Source organism: Pleurodeles waltl, chromosome 6 (genome assembly GCF_031143425.1).
Source record: "Pleurodeles waltl isolate 20211129_DDA chromosome 6, aPleWal1.hap1.20221129, whole genome shotgun sequence".
Taxonomy (NCBI): domain Eukaryota; kingdom Metazoa; phylum Chordata; class Amphibia; order Caudata; family Salamandridae; genus Pleurodeles; species Pleurodeles waltl.
In genome coordinates this window covers 203,005,959-203,026,373 of record NC_090445.1, presented here as the reverse complement: position 1 = coordinate 203,026,373, position 20,415 = coordinate 203,005,959, and the positions used below count along the sequence as shown (strand labels likewise).

Here is a 20,415-nt window from a genome sequence, read left to right as displayed (position 1 = left end):
GACAAGCAATTACCAGATTACAGTGCTGCAAAGAAATTTCTGATGTAAATAATGATCACGCCTGAGTTGTTACCTCTCGTTTCTGGAGATACATTACTTCTCTAATGTGGGTTCGAATAGTGCTTTTGATGCTGCATAAACATGGGTCAAACTGATTTTCCTCTTTCTGTGTTTACAATATCACAAATGTGCAGTTTCCTTTGTTCCCTGTGAGTTCCTCTTTCCATAGGGGTCAACGATATATTTGAATGGGTAAAAAGTTTCAGATTTTAAAAAGATACCACGAACACCCATCATAACAATCTGATTTTTCTCACCCCAAAATTGTGTCTCCCTTTCTCTGCCTCTGCTTTAACTTCATTCCAGCAAATATCAAGAAAAATAAGGTCTTGATCTGAGTTTCTGTAGGTAAACCGAGGTGAGAGAGACTGGTTTGATGAGTTAGTATTTTATCAAGCTCCTGTTACACATGTAATGCTCCAGGGAAATGTGTGCAGCATTGTGAAAATACAGCTTCGCAACCCTTTGGATTTAACAATCTAGACATAAACAATGAGTTTGCAGACTTTCCAACTAAAAACATTCATTGCTTCTTCCTCTAACGGCAGAATATTCCTGAGTGTTATCCAAGGAGTGATAAGCTAAACTCACACTACGTGGAAAAAGGTATTTCAGCTTTCTCATCTTCAATATGCAAGGACAAGGAAGTACATTCTGTTTTCTAATTTTAGGGCTGGGTTTTGAAAGCATAGCTATCAAACAGACCTATAGCTAAAAATGCATGCACACCTCCATTTAGCAGCACTCAAAAATAGTCTTTTTTCAGCTTTCTCATCGTCTCTATACAGGGGGAAAAAAAGTACATTTTGCTTCCCATTTTTAGGACTAGGTTTTGAAAGCCCGTCTATCAAACATACCTATACATAACAACACACACACACACACACACACACACACACACACACACACCACCCTCCTCGTTCCCTCCATTTGGCAGCACTCAAAACAGGACTGGCACTCATCAATAACCTTCAGCTGTGGGTTTCAATTGAAATATGACTCAGTAGCCCTCCCAGTACATTCTGGTCAATGTGCTTCATCTTTTGAAAAGCTGTGGTTCTCCCTTTGAGCCAGCCAATGAGCAATCTTGGTAACCAGCTGGTCATGTCCCTCCGGGCTGGACTATTTCCATGGGGAGCAGGGTCCAGACTGATTTGCATTTGGCTGGGTCCAAACTTGATTTGTATGAGTAGCAAAAAGAACTATGGATTTAGGCCCAGATCTCTGTACTGTAGGTGAATGTTTGACATTGTTCAGCATTCCGTCCATCACTTGTTCTTTTTGCATTTCTCCGGTTGGCAAGGCCTAAGGGGGGGGGGGGTGGACTCCATTAAGGACAATAAAGAATGGAGTTGCTTCAGGTGGCAGTTTTAATACTAATGGTGTCTCAGCTGTAGATATTGTGGGAAAGAAAGATTGTTTATTCATCTCTATAGGCACCGACACAAGAGATTAGGAATCATGAAGAGGCTGAATCGAAGTCATGTGGATAGGAGTAACAGGGATGTGGGTTACAATATTTAGGAGGAGCTGATCCAAAGAAGTTGAACCTGAGGCATCAGACTTAATAATAATAATAATAGGATGAACATCATTTGCCTTCAACTTTAAAAGTTGACTTTCAATGGTTCCCAATCAGCATATAACGCGGTCCATAAAAGCTGTAATCCAACCCTCCAAGAATTGCAACTTGTAACAAATTAGAGTAAATTTGCTAGTCTCCCCTCCCTTCATTCTAACAGTTAAGGAATTTTCTGTGCCTTGAGACTCCACCGGGTTACACACAGATTTCCCTTTCCCATGCGGGGCATGCCTTGCAGTTTTTTGGTTGGTGGAGAAGAGCATGTCAGGTCAAAGGCTGATTTAGAACCTGCATCGTCAGCCACATCGAATGTCAAAGGATGATTAAAAATATTGGGGTTGGACCCCTGTCCTTCACTGAAGTTCGAAGGTTACACAGCAATGAGGCAGAGTCACAAGTTGATTTACTCTTATCATTACTAACTTTTCCGGGACCAATTTATTTGCAATGGATGACCGTTCCTCCACCGAATCGATTTCCTGATCCAAGGCTCTCACTGCATTAGCAAGGAAGTTCACAATTGAATTACATATAGGGCACTCCTTATGAGCAAACTAGATGATCTTTGGTACAACGAAGATCAATATATCGGTACTTCAAAAAGAAGAGGGAAAACTTACATTTAAGAGGGGTGGCCTGGCCCGAACTCATTTCAGGTGTGATGGGCGCAGACAGTCTACTCTTCGTCGGAGCTAGTCCGGCGCTGCAGGAAGCCCTGGCACCTCTTGTAGCACCAGCAGCCCTGTCTTCCCAAATAATGAGGATCCCATTTGGAGCCTGGGAGACTGAGTTCAATTGCGGAAATGAAGTAAGTTTCACTCTTTACAAGCTCTTCGGTGGAGCACAGCAGGTACTGAGTGCCAAACATGCTTACAACATAACATTTAAAGACCAGTGCCTTCTTAACTGTTCAACAAATCACATGCTACTGTAGGGGCCATCTCCCTATTGTGCACAGCCACTGTCCCAAGGAAACTTTTTATGCAAAAAACAAAAACCTACATTTATTTGGCAGCACTCAAAACAGGACTAGCACTCACCAACACCTACTGCTGTCCCAGTGCATTCTTGCCAATGTGGTTCATCTTTTGTAAAGCTGCAGTCTACCTAGTGAAGCAAAGCTTGCTAACGTTTCTTCCAATATTTCAAACAAAATGAATACCTACCAAGCTTTATTGGAAGGACTGCAACTATGAGTGCTGCCAAATCGAGGTATTTGCAGTTTTATATAGTGCAGACTTGACCTGAAGGTATTGGAGTGCTTTACATGCTTTACATGAGCCTCAGTTCCATTTTATATGGACACATTACTTTTGGGCTTTAGGCATGGGGAGATTAAGTGACTTGCCCAGAATCACAGGATGTCAAGCTGATGCCAAAACGCGAACCTGGTTCTCCAGTTGCAAAGTCTGCAGCTCTGGCCTTACACCATGTTATCTCCCCTAAGTGTAACTTATAATAAAGTGATCAACTGGATAAAAACATAGCAAATAATTTAAAAGTGCTTTGTCGCTATTTGAGAACTCAGAAAATATGTGCTCATTTTAGTTTTTTTGTGCACTAACCATAATTTCTATGGGGCTAAGACCCTCTCATTTTTATAATTTCTAAAGGAAATGCACTAGGTATTAGTTTTGATTACATCAAGATGACCTCAGGCGTGCCACACTTCTGTAATAAAAAAAGAATGTTAGAAATCTAGTTGTTCGTTAGAATACTGGGGGAGGCAGATGTCTGTGGCATGGACTTGGATAATTGAGGGCAGGAAGGAGGGTGCAGAGGCAACAGGTTGAGGGACAGTAGCAGTACAACAACCTATTACGGGCAGGGGAAACAAACCAACCTTGCAGGACAGGCATGAGAGGCTGTGGCATTATAGCAGACCACTGAGGGCAGAAGGAAGAAGCAGTAGCAGTACAACCATATATGCCAACAGACCCAATTCAGGCAGGCGATTTTCAATGTTTTTTAAGCTCAAAAGGGCCTTATTTTATATGTCTACTGCTTAAAATCTCCTCTTTTTCAATGTAAGTCAATGGGGTAAATCAGTTCCCAAAGCTTGTTTTCACTCCCTCTTACCAAGTTCAACATGATGGAGGAATGGGGTAGGGACATGGACTTGGATAATAAAGGGAAGGAGGGATATGGACAGGTGCACCAAACTGTCCTACAAGGCAGGAGCCAGGGAATGCAGCAGCACAATAGACCACATAGGGCAAGCCTTACCTCAGTGCAGCACAATGACGCATGAAAAGCAATAGGGAGGGGACAGGGCCATGAACATGGACAACCGAGAGCAGTGTGGAAAGAGACAAGGGCAGCAAGCTGACCATACTGGACAGAAAGGAGGGACAGTTGCAGCATAACAGACCATGAAGGGCAGGAGAGAGGGGGCAGGGGTATGACAACGGACCAGATAAGGCAGGATGGATGGGATAGGGGCCTGCACATGGAAAACAGAGGGCAGGGCTGGAGCAGCAAGATGGCAATGGAGAGCAGGTGGGATGGGCAGTGGAAGCACAACACATCATGAAGGGCAACAGTGAGATGATAACGTCATACGCACAGACAAAGGAGAGAAGGTGAGAGGGGTTCAGATGCAGCACGCTGACCACACAGGGCAGGTGGGAGGGGCTGTTGCAGCACAGAAGGCCATACATAGCAAGCGGGAGGGTTAGTGGCAGCACAACGGCCGTGGTTGGCAAGAGTGGGTGGGCCATGCACAAAGGACCATGGAGGACAGAATGGATGATTAAGGGCTGGACTCAGACAAGAGGTAGGCAGGAGAAGCAGCTGCAGCACAACAGACCATGGTTGGCAAGAGTGGGTAGGCCATGCACAAAGGACCATGGAGGACAGAATGGATGATTAAGGGCTGGAATCAGACAAGAGGTAGGCAGGAGAAGCAGCTGCAGCACAACAGAGCATGGAGGGCAGGGAGAGGCAGCAAAATAGACCATGGAGGACAGGAGGGCAGCTTTAGGGGCATGGAACTCGGACAGGCACAGTGGAGGTGGTGGGGACAGGAGGCAGTCATCTGACCATGCTAGGGTGGTAGGAGAGGCAGTGGCAGCTCAAGTGAACACTCAGTGTGGATAGGAGGGGCAGTGGCAGGTCCATGGAACATGGTGGGCAAAAAGGAGGGCGCAGAGGCAAGCACACAGACATCAGAGGAAAAGGGGAAGGAGGGTAGGGGAACAAAGGCTAAACAGGAGGGCAATGATGGGGCACAGAATTGGGCACCAGAGGGCAGTAGGGGTGGGCTGCGGCATCAAGCTAAATAGAGGGCGGTGGCAGCACATCGGACCATGCAGACCAGGAGAGAGTGGGCTGGAGCATGGACTCGGACAACAGAGGGTAGGGAGGAGGTGGATGGGGCAGCAAGCTAACTATTCAGGGCAGGCGGGAAGGGCAGAGGCAGAACAAGGCCACACAGGGCTGTAATGAGGGAGCCGGGGCATTGACTTGGAAAATAGATAGCAAGGAGGAGGGGGGCAGGAGCAATAAGCTTTGGTGGGGGCAGCCCAATGCCAGGCCAGGCCAGGCCCTGCGTCCAACTCCCTCTCCCCCCTCAGCATGCGTTGCGATGGGCATGTTACTGAACATTTAAAAAACTTAGAAATTCACTGAAAAACAAAGGGACACTATAGTTAGGAATTTTGTTTTTGTTTTTAACTTAGAAACTCACTAAACATCCAAAGGTTACAGGGACGTTATAGCTAGGTTCAGATTTTACACGAACAAAACCATAGAAATCATTGACTTTGTTTCTTATTGCCTTCTCTGAAAGGACTGGAGACGTAGGAAGGGGAAGTCTATGAAAGCTTTTCCACAAGAACATATGTCCACATACCTCTCACTACGTCAGTCACATCACAGTTCGGATCAATGCTTCCAATGTGTTTTGGATGTGCAGGGTTCGTCGTTCCATCAAAAATCAAAGCTGGAAAGATAAACAGAGTAAGAGTGAGATGAGGAACACTGTAGGCAAAGGTGTCTGTACTGGTGTGCCAAAGTACGGCACAGAGGGCATATTAAAATATTTGTCCTCAGTGTGATATGTGTCCCGCTTAGCTTGTAGTTGCGCCCCACATTGTGCCATCAATTCTGTCATCTTCTTCTTATCCAACACTTCTTGTGTTGGTTCATAAATCAAGTGAATCAAAATTAAGGTAAGAACTTCTTCTGACATTTACCTGATACGCTCTTCATTGGGCCATCATTCTTCCTGTATCCGGCTTGTTATTGAGGCTCACTTTCATCCTGGTGGTCAACAAGACTGGTCCACCGAGCACATGGAGGCTCTGAGGTCTACTTCTGCCCTCTAACGACCCCAGCTGACATGGCAGACTTCGTTTAGATAAAAGTGTTTTTGTCAATGTGTTGAAGCACTCTCAGCAAAACTTAATACCCATCAGGTTGCCCTATTGTGGCCCACTCTACATTTCTTTTGCTTCTCAGAAATAATCTCTCAAAGCATCAATTTGTTCCTGAGAGACAAAAAATAGCCCTGGGTTGGCAGGCCTTCTGATGCAGCAAAAGCCATGTGTCTGTGGGGTATGGGCAGCCGTCAAGAGTGGACCACTGGTGTGGCCTACATGAGAGTCAATCAGCAGTTCACAGAGTCTGGCCGATCGCATGTTCTGCCTATTTCTGGCAGAGTTCCCACAAAGCCACATATTTACTTATTCATTTAGCATTGTTATACAGTGCATAATAGTCCCTCGAGCGTCAAAGAGCTTCATATAGCAAGGTGTAAAGCAGTAACAAAGAGAGTATGAAGTAATAATAAATGCATAGTTACAGTAGAATCAACGCCCAAATGTGTAAGAATGCAAATAAATACGGTTATAATAAATAATATACAAGTCAAAAGCATAGATAACAAAGCAAGATGCAAGCAGTTCTATCAGGGGAGCTAAAGACACTTTGGGGGAGCTAAAGACACTAAACAAACCATTCGTCAAACCTATTTGTTATAGTTCAACAGGAAAGGCAAGCCAGAAATTGTCAGCAAAGTCTAAAGACATGGGGGAAGTACTGATGCAGACAAAACTTTTTAGTTCTCTTTTCAAGGATGAAAAGGATGCTAATGTACGCAGAAGAGGTCCGGCAGTATTCTGTACTCTGGGGGCATCTACAGAGAACAACTGAATCATAGTATTTTTTTTGTGAAAGGTAGGAATCTCTAGGACAGATTCAGAGCTTGGGAGGAGGCGGATGCCCCAGAGATTTTCAATTTCAAGCTCAATAGGGGGAGTGTCAGAGTTAAGGAGTTTAAGTTTCAAGCAAAACAGTTTGTATACGGCCATCCCAAAACCAGAAGCAATCATACGGGATGTATAAGATGGTGGAAATATGGTCATAGTGTCCACTACCAGCAAGCGAGCTGCTGCAGGTAATGAGGCATCAAGTGGGGCCAGGTGAGTTTTCAGAATGCTGGCAATAATGGCATTACCATGATCAAGCCTAGAAAGAACAAGTTCTTAAGTCACATCTTTGAGATCTTGAAAAGACAAGAATGGGTTCATTTAATGACTCAATCTAAGTTGGTGGTTTGACCCACTGGCGAGGGCATGGATACGCCTGTGTAGATTGAGGAGTGAGTCCAAAACGAAGTCCAGTGATTTTTCATCATCAATAATGGATGAAGAGCAACCACAGATGTTGATAGAATCAATCCTCAGAAACTCAATTTTATTGGTATTAAATTTGATGATCATTAGTCATACGGGTCTGAATATTATCAACTGTCGAAGTGGTTTAAGTGAAGTCATCAGGGGCGATCACCGTTAGGTAGACCTGGATGTCATCTGTGTATTGGTGGTAAGCAATCCCAGACTGTCAGCTGAGTTTCCCCACTAATTCTGGGTAGATATAAAACAAATCTGGGGCTAACAAAGAACCCTAAGGAACACACTCCGACATCAGCATTGGACAAGAGAAAGAATTGTCGATTCTGATTACTTGAGATCGGTACGTTAGATAAAAAGTAAACCAGTCAAGAACTTTACTGCTAAATCATATGCGGTCTTTCATATTGAGAATGAGGATACCATGACATACAGTGTCATGCCGCGGAGAGTTCAAGTAGGATTAGAGGACAGGAGTCAATTACCCCAATGTCACTTACTTGTAACTTTGTTGCTATGCATACATTCTTTATAGAATTGTGCTGAATAGCCAAGTCAAGAAGTGAAGAGGTGGCCATTCATTTTGATCAAATCACATCCATAACAACCCCAGATCACAAAAAGGTCTCCACAGAGACGTCCAAAAGAAAGTAACGTTATATGCATGTTTATTTTCTTCTGAACTACAAATACTGCTGAAACATAAGGTACTAAACAAGCAGTTGACTAAGGAAGAATACTTACTCTTTTAAAAGCCTTTACTTGAGTAGGCCTTTCAGATCACAATCTGATTCTAAGCCTTCATGAGAATGAGCTAAACAACTGTTTTCAAAATATGCTTCTACATAATTTGCAGACATGAGCAAAGAATGTGCAGCGGAAGGCCTTCCCTCTTACAGCTTGCCAGTAAGATTGTGAATGTCTTTCTAATGGCTAATTTAAATGTGAGTGATTATCCAGCAATGTTACCTGCTTGCTTGGAATGACTAGATAGAAAGCGTTCCGACAAACCTATCAGAATATTGAGGGAATATGATTTTAATGGCAATCTATTCTCTTTAAGTTTTCTTCCCTAACCTTAAAGAAAGTAATAGTAACACCCTATTAGTCAATTAAACTTTTATAGAGCGCCACAAATCACCTGAGGGGGGTCTCAAGGTGCTGGAGCTGTATGCTGCTGCGTTGCGGTATGATCCTTTGAACAACCAGGTCTTTAGTTCTCTTCTGAATCGCTGGAGTGATGGTGCGGTCCTAAAGCGTAGGGGAGGTTATTCCAAACTTTGACTGCCAAGTGCGAGAAGCAGGGTCCTCCGCTGTTGCCTCAACAGATCTGTAGGGTGTCTACGAGGGAGAAGGAAGCTGATCGGAAGTGTCTGCTTGGTTGGTGGCACGTCAGACGTTGTTCGGGGCCTTGTAGGCATGGATTAAGCAGCTTGAACTGGCATCTATTCTGAATCGGGAGCCAGTGTAGTTTCTTGAGATGAGGCATGATGTAGATCCTTCTGGGGAGGTCGAGTATGAGTCTTGCAATGCCTTTAACCAACAGCACCATGGCTGCTAATTGGTTTTGGCATGCTTGCAGCTTGGTTAAGGCATTCAAATCTTGGGTAAAGATTTTCATATCACAGTTTCTGACCTTGAAAGAATGTGTCCCTCATTTTGTAAACTTAGGGATCTTATAACAACTACACTACCTATTAATGCACCTTAAGTTACACACAAGAAAAAAGGAAAATGTTACTTTCCAGTAGACATCTATTTGCGGCATGTAGTGCTGTAGGTTCACATGCTCTGCATAAGCTTGCCATCTAGAGTTGGGCTTGGAGTGGTACAACTTGTTTTTCTTCGAAGAGCCATGGGATCGAGTGACTCCTCCTCTCTGTAATAGTGTGCAAGGATATTGAGGCCTTTGTTAGATTGTTTTTTCCCGCGAGGGAGAGTAAAAAGGTGTGAAAAAAGTGAGAGAGAAAGATGCCCATGCAATGTAATTAAATATGTACAATATTCATATGTAATAGTAATTGCAAGGGCCGCAGGCGTCTGGGGAGGGGAGGGCGCATGTGAATCTACAGCACTACATACCACGAACAGAAGTCTACTGGTAAGTAGTATTTTCCATTCAATGGCATGTGTGGCTGTAGATTCACATACTCTGCATAGACTGTAAGGCTGTCCCTCCATAAAACGGTGGCTACGTGCAGGAGATGCAATTGTTTTAAAAAGTGTTTTAAGCACTGCTTGGCCTGCATTAGCTTGTTGGTGTGCGAATAGAGCTATACAATAATGCTTGATAAAGGTATATGGAGTAGACCATGTAGTTGCTTTATAAATATCTGCTATAGGTATGTTTCCTATGAGTGCCATTGAATCACCCTTCTGTCTAGTGGAGTGTGCTCTAGACGTGACTTGTAAGTGGCGTTTTGCTTTCGCATAGCAAGTTTGAATGCATTTAACTATCCATCTAGCTATACTTGTTTTAGATAGAAGGTTTCCTTTGTGGGGTATTGAAAAAGCCACAAAACCTTGTTGTGTTTTCCTGAACTGTCTGGTTCTTTCTATGTAATACATAAAGACTCTTTTAACATAAAGAGTGTGTACAGCCCTTTCCGCCACAGAATCTGGCTGGGGAAAGAAAACTGGTAGTTCAATTGCTTGATTAATGTGGAACTGCGAAACGACCTTTGGGAGAAATTTAGGGTTAGTTCTGAGAACAACTTTATCTTTGTGAATTTGGAAGAATGGTTCTTAAAAGATTAAAGTCTGGAGCTCACTGGCACATCTAAGGGAAGTGATTGACACAAGAAAAGCTACTTTCTATGAAAGGAATTGTAAGGGACATGCATGTAGAGGCTCAAAAGGAGGACCCATGAGCCTTGTGAGAACAATGTTAAGGTCCCAGGAGGCTGCCGGAGAGACCTGTGGTGGAATGACTTTTAAATCCTTCCATAAATGCTTTCATGACTGGAACCCTAAATAAAGAAGTATGCTGTCTGTTTTGAAGATATGCAGCTATAGCAGCTAAATGAAGACTAATAGATGTGTATGATAAATTAGCTTTTTGTAAATGCAGCACGCAACAGTTCATTTCTTGTACCACTGGCTTGAGAAGATCAATGTTTTTTATTTGGCAATAGCAGACAAAGCGTTTCCACTTTGTGGTGTAAAATTACCTTGTTGGAGGTCTACGGGCCTCTAAGAATATCAATACACTCTTGATAAGTATCCAAACTCTTTGACCTCAGGAGCCATATTGCTAGGTTGAGTGATTTGGGGTCTGGATGTCGTATTTGCCCTTGATTTTGTGTTAGAAGTTCTGGCCTATTGGAGAGCTTCTGGTGTGGAAATAGTGAGGCTCCTCGATTGCTTGAAGCTCCAAGTAATTGATGTGTAAGGACTGGTGAATAATATCCTAAACACCCTGCATTGTGAAGTTGTGGAGATGAGCTCCCCAACCTATGTGATGCATATATGGTGAGAATGAGCTAAGGTATAGGGTCTACGAAGGGCCGCCCTTTCATAATGTTGGTGGTGTTCCACCATTGCAGAGAGTGAGGAGTCTGGCGGTCCAACAACACTAGATCCTCCAACTGATCCTGTGCCTGAGACCACTTACAAGAAAGACATTGCTGAAGGGGGCACATGAAGTCTGGCATGAGTTACGATGGCAATACAGGATGCCATCATGCCTAGGAGGAGAATAAATGTTCTCACTGTGTATGAATGGTTCTCTGTTAGTTGAGACATTAATGAGTGAAAGGTTTGCACACGTGCTGAACTGGGAAACGCTAGGCCCGACTGCGTATTTTGAACAATCCTTAGATAAGGTTGTATCTGAAGTGGTCAAAGATATGATTTGAGGTAAATAATTGTGAATCCTAGAGTGTGTAGATTGATTGATTGTGAGCTGAGTGTGCTGGTGACATTGTTGAAACGTGTCGACTTTGATAAGCCTGTCGTCCAAGTAAGGGAAGACATGAATGTGTTGTCTCCTGGAGGTGTGGGGCAACCACTGTGAGACATTTGGTGAATATTCTGGGAGCGGTTGTGACCCCAAAAGGTAACACCTTGAACTGATAATGTTTTCATGCAACTAAAATTCTGAGATATTTGCAGTGTGCTGGATGAATAGGAATGTGAAAATATGCATCCTTTAGATCTAATGCTGTCATCAAATCACCTTGTTGAGGAAGGGGAATGACATCTTGAAGACTGACCATATGGAAATTCTCTGAAAGAATGTATGTGTTTAAGGGTCTGAGATCCAGAACTGGTCTCAGAGATCTGTCTTTTTGGGGAATAAGAAAGTACAGAGAGTATACTTGTGTGCCCTGAAGCTTTACTGGCACTGGCTCTATGGCCCTTTTGAGGAAAAGAGACTGCATTTCCTCTTTGAGAAGTGTGAGATGTTCTTGTGTGAGTTTGTGATTGTGAGGGGGAATGTTTAGGGAGGTGAAAATGAGCTCCAGACAGTAACCATTTTGGATAATGGCTCGAACCCATTGGTTGGTGGTGGCGTCTGACTGTTGCTGGTAAAAAAGTTGAATCCTTCCCCCTACAGGAGTGTTGTGTGGCAATGGAAGGTGGAGGGTCATTGTTTAGCAGAAGAGGTGGAGCCTCAAGTGGTTGACGGCTAAGTCGGAATCCTGTATAGAAAAGGCATCTTCTTCTTGAGGTTCCTCTTGTGCATGCTCTTCCCCAAAAATGTCTGGTGTGTCGTCTGGAGTCTGAGACGCCATTTCGAGTAGAAGGGCTCTTCTGTCGCAAAGTGTCTATTTGGACCGAAATGATCGACAGGCGTCAAAAGTTTGCTTACTGTGGTCGGGGGAGAGACACAAATTACACATCTGAAGTTGATCGGTGTGTGGGAACTTTGAATGATATTGAGGGCAAAATCAAAATGGAGTCCATTCTATCAGGTCTGCAGTTTAGCAAGATGTGTTGTGTGAGATGTAGACCCAACGGGGGGCGCGAATGCCCCGAAGGTCAGTGCGTCGCTTCTGAGAGTGAAGATCGAACCAAGATTACCGTACGAGAAAGAAATGCGATCTAAAACAATACCATCGCTGAGAGGGAGACAGAGAGAAACCGATTTAGGGCTGTATCGAACCGAGAATTCAAAGTGAGAGGAACAAACTTCCATCGGCAGACAGAAAACAATTTAACAAAGGACTCGATTCCCATGAGCACTATTTACCAAGAGGAGGAGTCACTTGATCCTGTGACTCAAAAAGATTCTTTGAAGAAAAACAAGAAGTACCACTCCAAGCCCAACACTAGATGGCGAGCTTATGTAGAGCATGTGTATCTACAGCCACACATGCCATCGAATATGATATTACCAGCGACTGAAATGTAAAACCTAGGGAATTGTCTGTGAGAAAAATAAAGTTACAAATTCATGGTGGGTTTTGTATTTTCATATATTTCTCACTTTGGAAAGGTACAGTCAGTACCATACTTTTCCTCTTAATTCACAATATGGAAAGCTACCAAAGGGCATTTCGATCTTCATGCAGGGCTGTTCATCGGGCAGAAGAGATAGGTCACTTGTGAGCTAACCAGCATTAGAAAAGCACATGACACTTCTGAAATGTGTGCATTAGCCAAAATAGAATCCTGCTAGACTACACTGCCTTAATTCTATTTTAGGATGCTGCCTAATGAGGCAATGATATATTTATGGACAGAGAACATTAATTGCAAAACAACCATGTGTAAATAATCACACATCACATTAAAATGTTCTACAAGCAGTTTCACCCTCAGAATGATGATAAAATAAAGCACTTCTGCTACAGGAGATCACTGTGAAACAGTTTAGCCATCTGCACACACCTAACCTGGAGGGCAGGATGAGACGATGGGAACATATGCACGTGTTCAACTAATGCAACTTCAGTCTGATCAGTCATGAACAGATTAGTAAGCCTGATCATGGCCTGCCATTGTACCTTTGCCTGTTTGGTGACAGTATCATGTTCTTAGAAGTTATCTTTGAACTGATTAATATTGCATTAATTGAGCACATAAAGCAATACATTTAAGGATAGAATAATAACATTTTAATGTTGAAATAAAACTGGATTTTTCTCATAGCCTCACCAACTGTGACCAAGAGATTTAGAAACTGCATTTGATGTGAGGTTTCAACATTATTACATCTCCGGTGTGGTGAATCAGATGCTTTGAGGTTTCAACATTATTACATCTCCAGTGTGGTGAATCAGATGCTTTGTTATATAATTTTGATTCTTGTGGCCTCAGTAAAGTGGCCGGAGGAGCTGCGAAACACACGCTGGCTGATTTTGTTCTGCCGTTGGCACTTAAAGCATGTTTATTAGGCTGATTTCATTCTGTACTGGCACTTAACTTATATAAAATGTCAACAATACCAACAATACATATCTATCTATAGATGGCGAGCTTATGTAGAGCATGTGTAACTACAGCCACACATGCCATCGAATATGATATTACCAGCAACTGAAATGTCGAACCTAGTGAATTGTCTGTGAGAAAAATAAAGTTACAAATTAATGGTGGGTTTTGTATTTTCATATTTTCTCGCTTTGGAACGGTACAGTCAATAGCATACTTTTCCTTTTAATTCACAATATGGAACGCTACCAAAGGGCATTTCGATCTTCATGCAGGGCTGTTCATCGGACAGAAGAGATAGGTCACTTGTGAGCTAACCGGCATTAGAAAAGCACATGACACTTCTGAAATGTGTGCATTAGCCAAAATCGAGTTCTGCTAGACTACACTGCCTTAATTCTATTTTAGGATACTGCCTAATGAGGCAATGATACATTTATGGACAGAGAACATTAACTGCAAAACAACCATGTGTAAATAATCACACATCACATTAAAACGTTCTACAAGCAGTTCAACCCTTAGAATGGCGATAAAATCGAGCACTTCTGCGACAGATCACTATGAAACAGTTTATCCATCTGCACACACCTAACCTGGAGGGCAGGATGAGACGGTGGGAACATATGCACGTGTTCAACTAATGCAACTTCAGTCTGATCAGCCATGAACAGATCAATAAGCCTGATCCTAACTTGCCGTTGTACCTTTGCCTGTTTGACAACAGTATCATGTCCTTAAAAGTTATCTTGGAACTGATTAATATAGGTATAGGGTCACCTCCCGAGTCAATTATGTCAGGAAAGGACATGGAGGAGTCCCTCTGGTGCCTTAAAGGATAAGAAGGGCTCGCAAATATCCTTGGGACAGGAACGCACCAACATCTGTTCCCAAAGCATGGTTTTTAGTTCCTGGCAAGATGTGACATCCTGTAGCCAGGTAACGATGGTGCGAGCGGGCTTGCCAGGCCCCCGTGCATGGCCACTCTGCGTTTGACCAGAAGAAGGCGCATGACAGCGAGTCGGCGATCTGGGGCCGGTACGCCTTTCATGGGCCTAAGAGGTCCACCTGGGGAGTGTGCGACAGGGCATGCCCAGTTATTGTATGTATGCTGGAGAATACCCCTTTCCAGAATCATGCCACTCTGGGATACCCCCAAGCAAGATGGAGGAATGTGGCAAGTTGCACCTCAGGCAACAGGCCTCCGCCACAAGTCCCATTTTAAAGAGCATGTTGCAGTACAAACGAGGCAGAAACTTAAAATGTATTAGCCTCAGTCTGTAATTTGGAAAGAGAAGTTTAGTCTGGCCACTGCAATAAGACCATTGGGACTCTGTACTGGGGGGAAGAGTTAATGTCCATATCCTGGGCAGTGCGAGCTACTGGTGACGCCATCGGTACTAAGGACTGCTTGGTGGGATACAAGTGGGTAACGAGCTTGTGCGGCAAGGGATTGGTAAATTTGTGTTCAAGAGCCTGGACAGTCGGGGGCAGGGAAGGTTGCCGTGAGTTTATGATAAAGTAGTGTCTCAAGTGCGGTTGAACATAGGGTCTTGGAGGCCTCGAAGGGCGGTATAAAATGGTCCTCCGGGTATAAAACAGAATGCCATGAGGTCCCGTCCAGGGGACCTCGCCCTGGCGCTAGTTTCCAGCAGAGGGGGCAGCTGGGGAGATTTATATATATATTTAATTAATAATACAAAAATATTAAAATGTGTAAAGCACCTTAACAACCCTGTTCCACTCATCTAGATGTACAAGGCAAAGATACTGGTAGTGGGCAACCACTAACATATGGACAGTTAATTCCGATTCACCTTGGTTGGACACTTCAAACACGTTACTAATTAAAGAAATAACCACTCATACTCAGTGGTGTTCGATTTAAAACGGCAAGATGTAACCTAGTGATCATATCCCTCAGGCACTGTGGATGTGAAGCCCGGCACCACGACATTTAAAGTCTCAGCTTCTAGAAAAGTGGAAGTGAGATAATACACCATACATGGTATCGTAGAATTCGACTGGAATATCTTTAACAATTTTAGTAACTGGCCACCATTTGTAAGAAAGAATTAATAGTTTTTCCTTATCGAAAAAATGGCATATCGTTTCCAGGGTAAAGAAAGTGATATGCTGCTGTGACAGAGAGTAAGAGAAAACCCACATTAGACCACTATGTTAAAGTTTGAAACTAAAGTCATTATCTAGACAAGCGGTAATGCACCTGGGTGAAGGCAGCAAACTTCGCTGAAGACAAAATATCTTGAAAATAAGTGAATTGTGTCTCATTAAGAAGGGGATTCTCTACTGCCGTACAAGAGCTGTGGTATGACAGAAACCCCAGTGTGTTGTGAGGTGGTGAGGCTGACGTCCTTCAAAGAGTTTTTTTAGCCAAACTTGAAGCAAAACCGGCTTCATGTTCTGCATTTCTCCTGGGTAAGCTTAGAACCGCAGCTGGGCTTAATGGCAGAGGCTTCACCAACACGTCCAGCTAGGTGACCTACTGTGAGGTCTTCACCACTGGAAGTCCAGCACAGGCCCAGCTGGGCAGCAAGCTAAGGCTAAGTCTTCCTCACCCTGTAGAAGGAACCGCCTCTAACTTGCTTTGGGTACCGAGGTACGGAACAAGTTATTTATCTGTAGCTCATTTGGTTGGAGATCATATTCTGTGCAAACTCCTCTCATTTAAAGTTGGTCCTTAGAAGTAACTGCTGTTTTTTCCGATATCCTGCTTTCGGTTTCCATCATGCGTCTTAATGACTCATTCTCTACTTTACCTTGAAGATCACCATGTACTGGGATACAGCTTCCACCTCAGATTAATCTCCCTCAGGATGCCGTGTGCTGCATTCCACTTAAATGTGTGTAAGGTTTTTGCATGTTAGCTTGTTCTTCTTGCACCGCCCAGATGTGCGTGGTCACATGTAAATCTAGTTCAGGGGAAACTGATGGTTATAGTTAAAGAAGGTTTTCTGTTTGCTGCCTTAATCTATTGTAAATGTGAATGCTGTGCACGGACTATAAAGTAACTGCTTGCAAAAGTGATGCTTGGCGTGTAGTGGAAAAAGAAGGACATTGCCTTTAAAACGGTCTGGCTTTTCTTCTAGTTAGAGCATCCACAATACATTATTTGCCACTGTGCAGCACCCCTCTGGCTTTTGACTAGGTTTGGACTGTACAATTCACTCATGCATAGTGTTTTGCGACTCCATGTACAAATTACCATGTCGCGGGTTTTGTAAACGTCTGTAAGGTGCATGGTGCATAGTAAACTACGGTGGCACATTTCTAACATATGGCATGTAATCTGGGTGGTGTTTGAAGTTATGGTTATGAGATGCACAATAGGTATATATGCAACCCACACACTATATTGTCAGATCCAAATTACCTTCTCTATTGCACTCGTCCTATGCGTGAAGATTTCTGGGCTTGCCTTTCTCCATCCCTCGTAATTTCTGGGATGTTTCCTCTCTGTTAAGAAACACTCTTACTCACTGTGCTGGTTGATCAGCATTCGGATGGAGATACGGCTCAGGTAGAAGCGATCCAGGAAGTATTGCACATTCTGATTTGTCACTGGATCAGCGCCGAAGGCTTCCTTGTACTCAATGACCCCCTGGGCCATAGTTGGGACCACATCATTGTGCCGGTTCCTGATGGTGATGAGGGCATTTGTGAACCTTGAAGAAAGTAAGGAGATGGAATTGGTCTAGTTTTTCTCTCTACAAACCGTTTTCCTCTGCAACTTCGTCTTCATCTCGTATCACCTCTATGTCAGAGACAAGCACACAATTTTCTCCTATTCATCCCTCAGTCTCACTTCCGGTCTACAATCTGACCGTTTCACTGCAATCACACAGAGGGTGGCACACTACTCCCTCCTCTGCCCTTCAAGGTTGAAATCTAATGACCTGTCTCCCTCCTCAAACGGGAACCTCGAGGGCAATTCAAGTCAAACACGAGTCTAGAATTCTTCCTCAGCTCACTCCTTCCAGGTTCCACCACCTGTCCATGAGTGTATCAGCTCATTCTAACACTTTCAATCTACCATATCCATTACCAACATCCTGATCATAAGATGGATTTTTATCTCATAGATCAACGTCCAACAGCACTCCTTCTCAGCAAAATCTTTAGCTTTGCTACTTGCTTTTCAACCTCCAAAGGCAAACACCCTCCTCTCCACACAACACAAATGGAGACTTAACTCCTCATCTTTGTCTATGGCACCTCACTCCACCACCTCGCAAGGAACCTTTCCTGCCGCCTCCCAATGAATGATGTGCTCAGCACATAACACTTCCCTGCCCAAAGCCACCTTATGACCCACTCCAAATAGCTACTTTGGGCTTATCACGATCTTCTGCTGCAATGCCCTCAACACGGAAACCCTAGTTCAAACTATCTCTCCGCGTGGACCCCCCTCTTAAGGTCAACCTTAATGATCAGAGCATCCAAACCACCACTGCGATAACCCCACTTATCCCCTCTCTTGGCCAGCGAGCTCAGAAAACTGTATATAATATTCACTATCAAAAGGTCTGTAACAATAATTGTTTGTAATATCACTGCATTGTGCCAGGCGACAGTAAATATACATACATTACAAACACCTTTCGTAACACATGAAGGCATGGTGTCATATTTTAACGCCAAGAACGAGGTTTAACACAACACCTAAACTAATAAACCAAGTTATAATATCGTATCTAAACTCTTGTACAATGACACCTGTGCCTAATACTGGATCTGTACTCAGAAGCCTCTTTGAGGGCGATGGGTTGCTCAGTGAGTTAAAAGTCCATTGGTGTGCAGAGTTCTAAACCTAGCGCTATTGGCTTATCCTTCCGTCCTTCCAAAAGAAGTAAACTGAGCAGCTTCACAACGAGTAACAGGAACAACTATTATTAGCAAGGCTTAGAAGTGACATAAGTTTTCTCTGAAGCATTAAGTAAGCTTTTATTATTAGTGAAATACACGAATGTTCTCCCATATCTGCGTCACTCAGCTATACCCACTATGTTCAAAGATCACAACATAGAATATGAAAAACAAAGACAACTCCTTGTCACCACAGACCCGAGGCATTAATTTACTGGTCACGTTAGAAAACGATTGGGCCCATTGGACTAAGTATTCCTTTGTACCTTTCAAATTAACTCTAAAAAGTAGTTACACTGAATAGACACACCAACAATATCGTGGTATACCAGTATCAAGGATGGAATATCGAGGGGGAAAGGGTAAGTGCATATATGGAAGCACAGATGTACTATTCCTACATCTACGCACCTTGAACATATAAGCACTGGGTACATACATATATGTGGCGTTAGCTAGAGAAAATCTAGACTTGCTTAACAGTCAATATTTTTTTCTGATATTTTGTGCTCGATTTTCTGTGCCACCGATATTGTGGGTTAAATTTTCAGGGTGGCTCCATTGAAGGTATTAAAGTATATTATTCATTTCTCACATACGCTTTTTTTTTTTAAACTTCGGTAGAACATGTGCTCTTTGAACAAAAACAGGGAACACCAACACACAAACTATATATTTTAGGCAAAAACGGCATTGTACAATGATTGGTATAGTGCAGATGGTGCGGTGCTCAAGTGTAATATTGTAGAAATAAATGTATGCAGGCACGGTTTATGTCCAAGTCCAGCAACAAAAAGAATCCTGTCAACAGTTGTGTCCAAGATATTCTAAAGGACTCAATCCAAAGTCAACCAAGGGTGTTGTGCCGATGTTTCGACCCGCAGAGATTATCCAGGTCTCATTAGGACAATGACTGTCAATGCACCAGAGTGAGTCATCCATAATCATAAACCTCTGAATAGAAATGCTTCAAGTAATAGCTCAACAAGAACAGTGAATATCTTCAAGCACCTCAGATAAATATCAGGTGAGTACAAACACTTCACTCTCTGGGTCCAAGAGCAATCCGCCACACATTAAACAAATTGCTCCACTACACTTCCAACTGAGAAATATACGACTCACTGTACAGAACCTTTTTTTTTTTTAAACAAAATTATACATCTGTGAGAAGTGAAGAGAGGGCTATATTTCTTATGTTTTGTTTGAACGTCACTCATATATTTCTCTTTTTTTGTTTCAGCGTGTGTTTCTGTTATTGCACAAAGAGTATCTGTTCTGTAGAAGTAAAAAAAAAAAGCACTGTGAGAAATTAATAATACAATTAAAAACCTACGACTGAATCGGAAGGTACAAAGAGATAGTCCAAAGGGACTGCTCTCCAAGAGCCTTAAGCAGCATGGCTTCACACTAACATTCAATGACTTCTTCACGTTTAGGCATACAATCATTATCATCACATTCATAGACCGATTCTCACCTAGGCCTAATATGAAACCTGCACTCACAGACCTTATTACACCAATACACCCAGACCAACCACATCAAGACATACCTACTGGAATAACACCCAGCCATGTTGTAAAACCTGCATTCACAGACCTCTTCGTACATATACTCATACACCTCATGAGAATGGCACTATAACAGCACATCTATTATGTCCCTATTGTATACTTAGGCAACATCACACAGGCATTAGATAAAAACCAACACCCTCGCCTAGCCACGCCTTTCCATACCATTCTGACAAGGTCTGGGACTGGGTCAAATGTAATTATTTTCGGTTTTCTTGGAGCACCAGTAGTGAAACACCGTGATGATGCACAACATTTTTCTGTTTCCGGTACCAGTTTCATGGTTTGCATAAAACAA

At 43.1% G+C, this 20,415-nt stretch overlaps 1 protein-coding gene across 4 annotated transcripts in view; it reads right to left on the bottom strand.

Moving 5' to 3' along the window:
• Positions 1–20,415, bottom strand: part of PDK2 (pyruvate dehydrogenase kinase 2) — an 89,557-nt gene that overhangs the window by 15,636 nt on the left and 53,506 nt on the right. For all 4 annotated transcript variants that reach the window (XM_069237818.1, XM_069237817.1, XM_069237820.1 and 1 more), the window contains 2 exons: positions 17,155–17,339; positions 5,496–5,585 (listed from right to left, as the gene is read on the bottom strand). In XM_069237818.1, the coding sequence (XP_069093919.1) occupies positions 5,496–5,585; positions 17,155–17,339 (275 nt within the window). The remainder of the gene's footprint in view (positions 1–5,495; positions 5,586–17,154; positions 17,340–20,415) is intronic.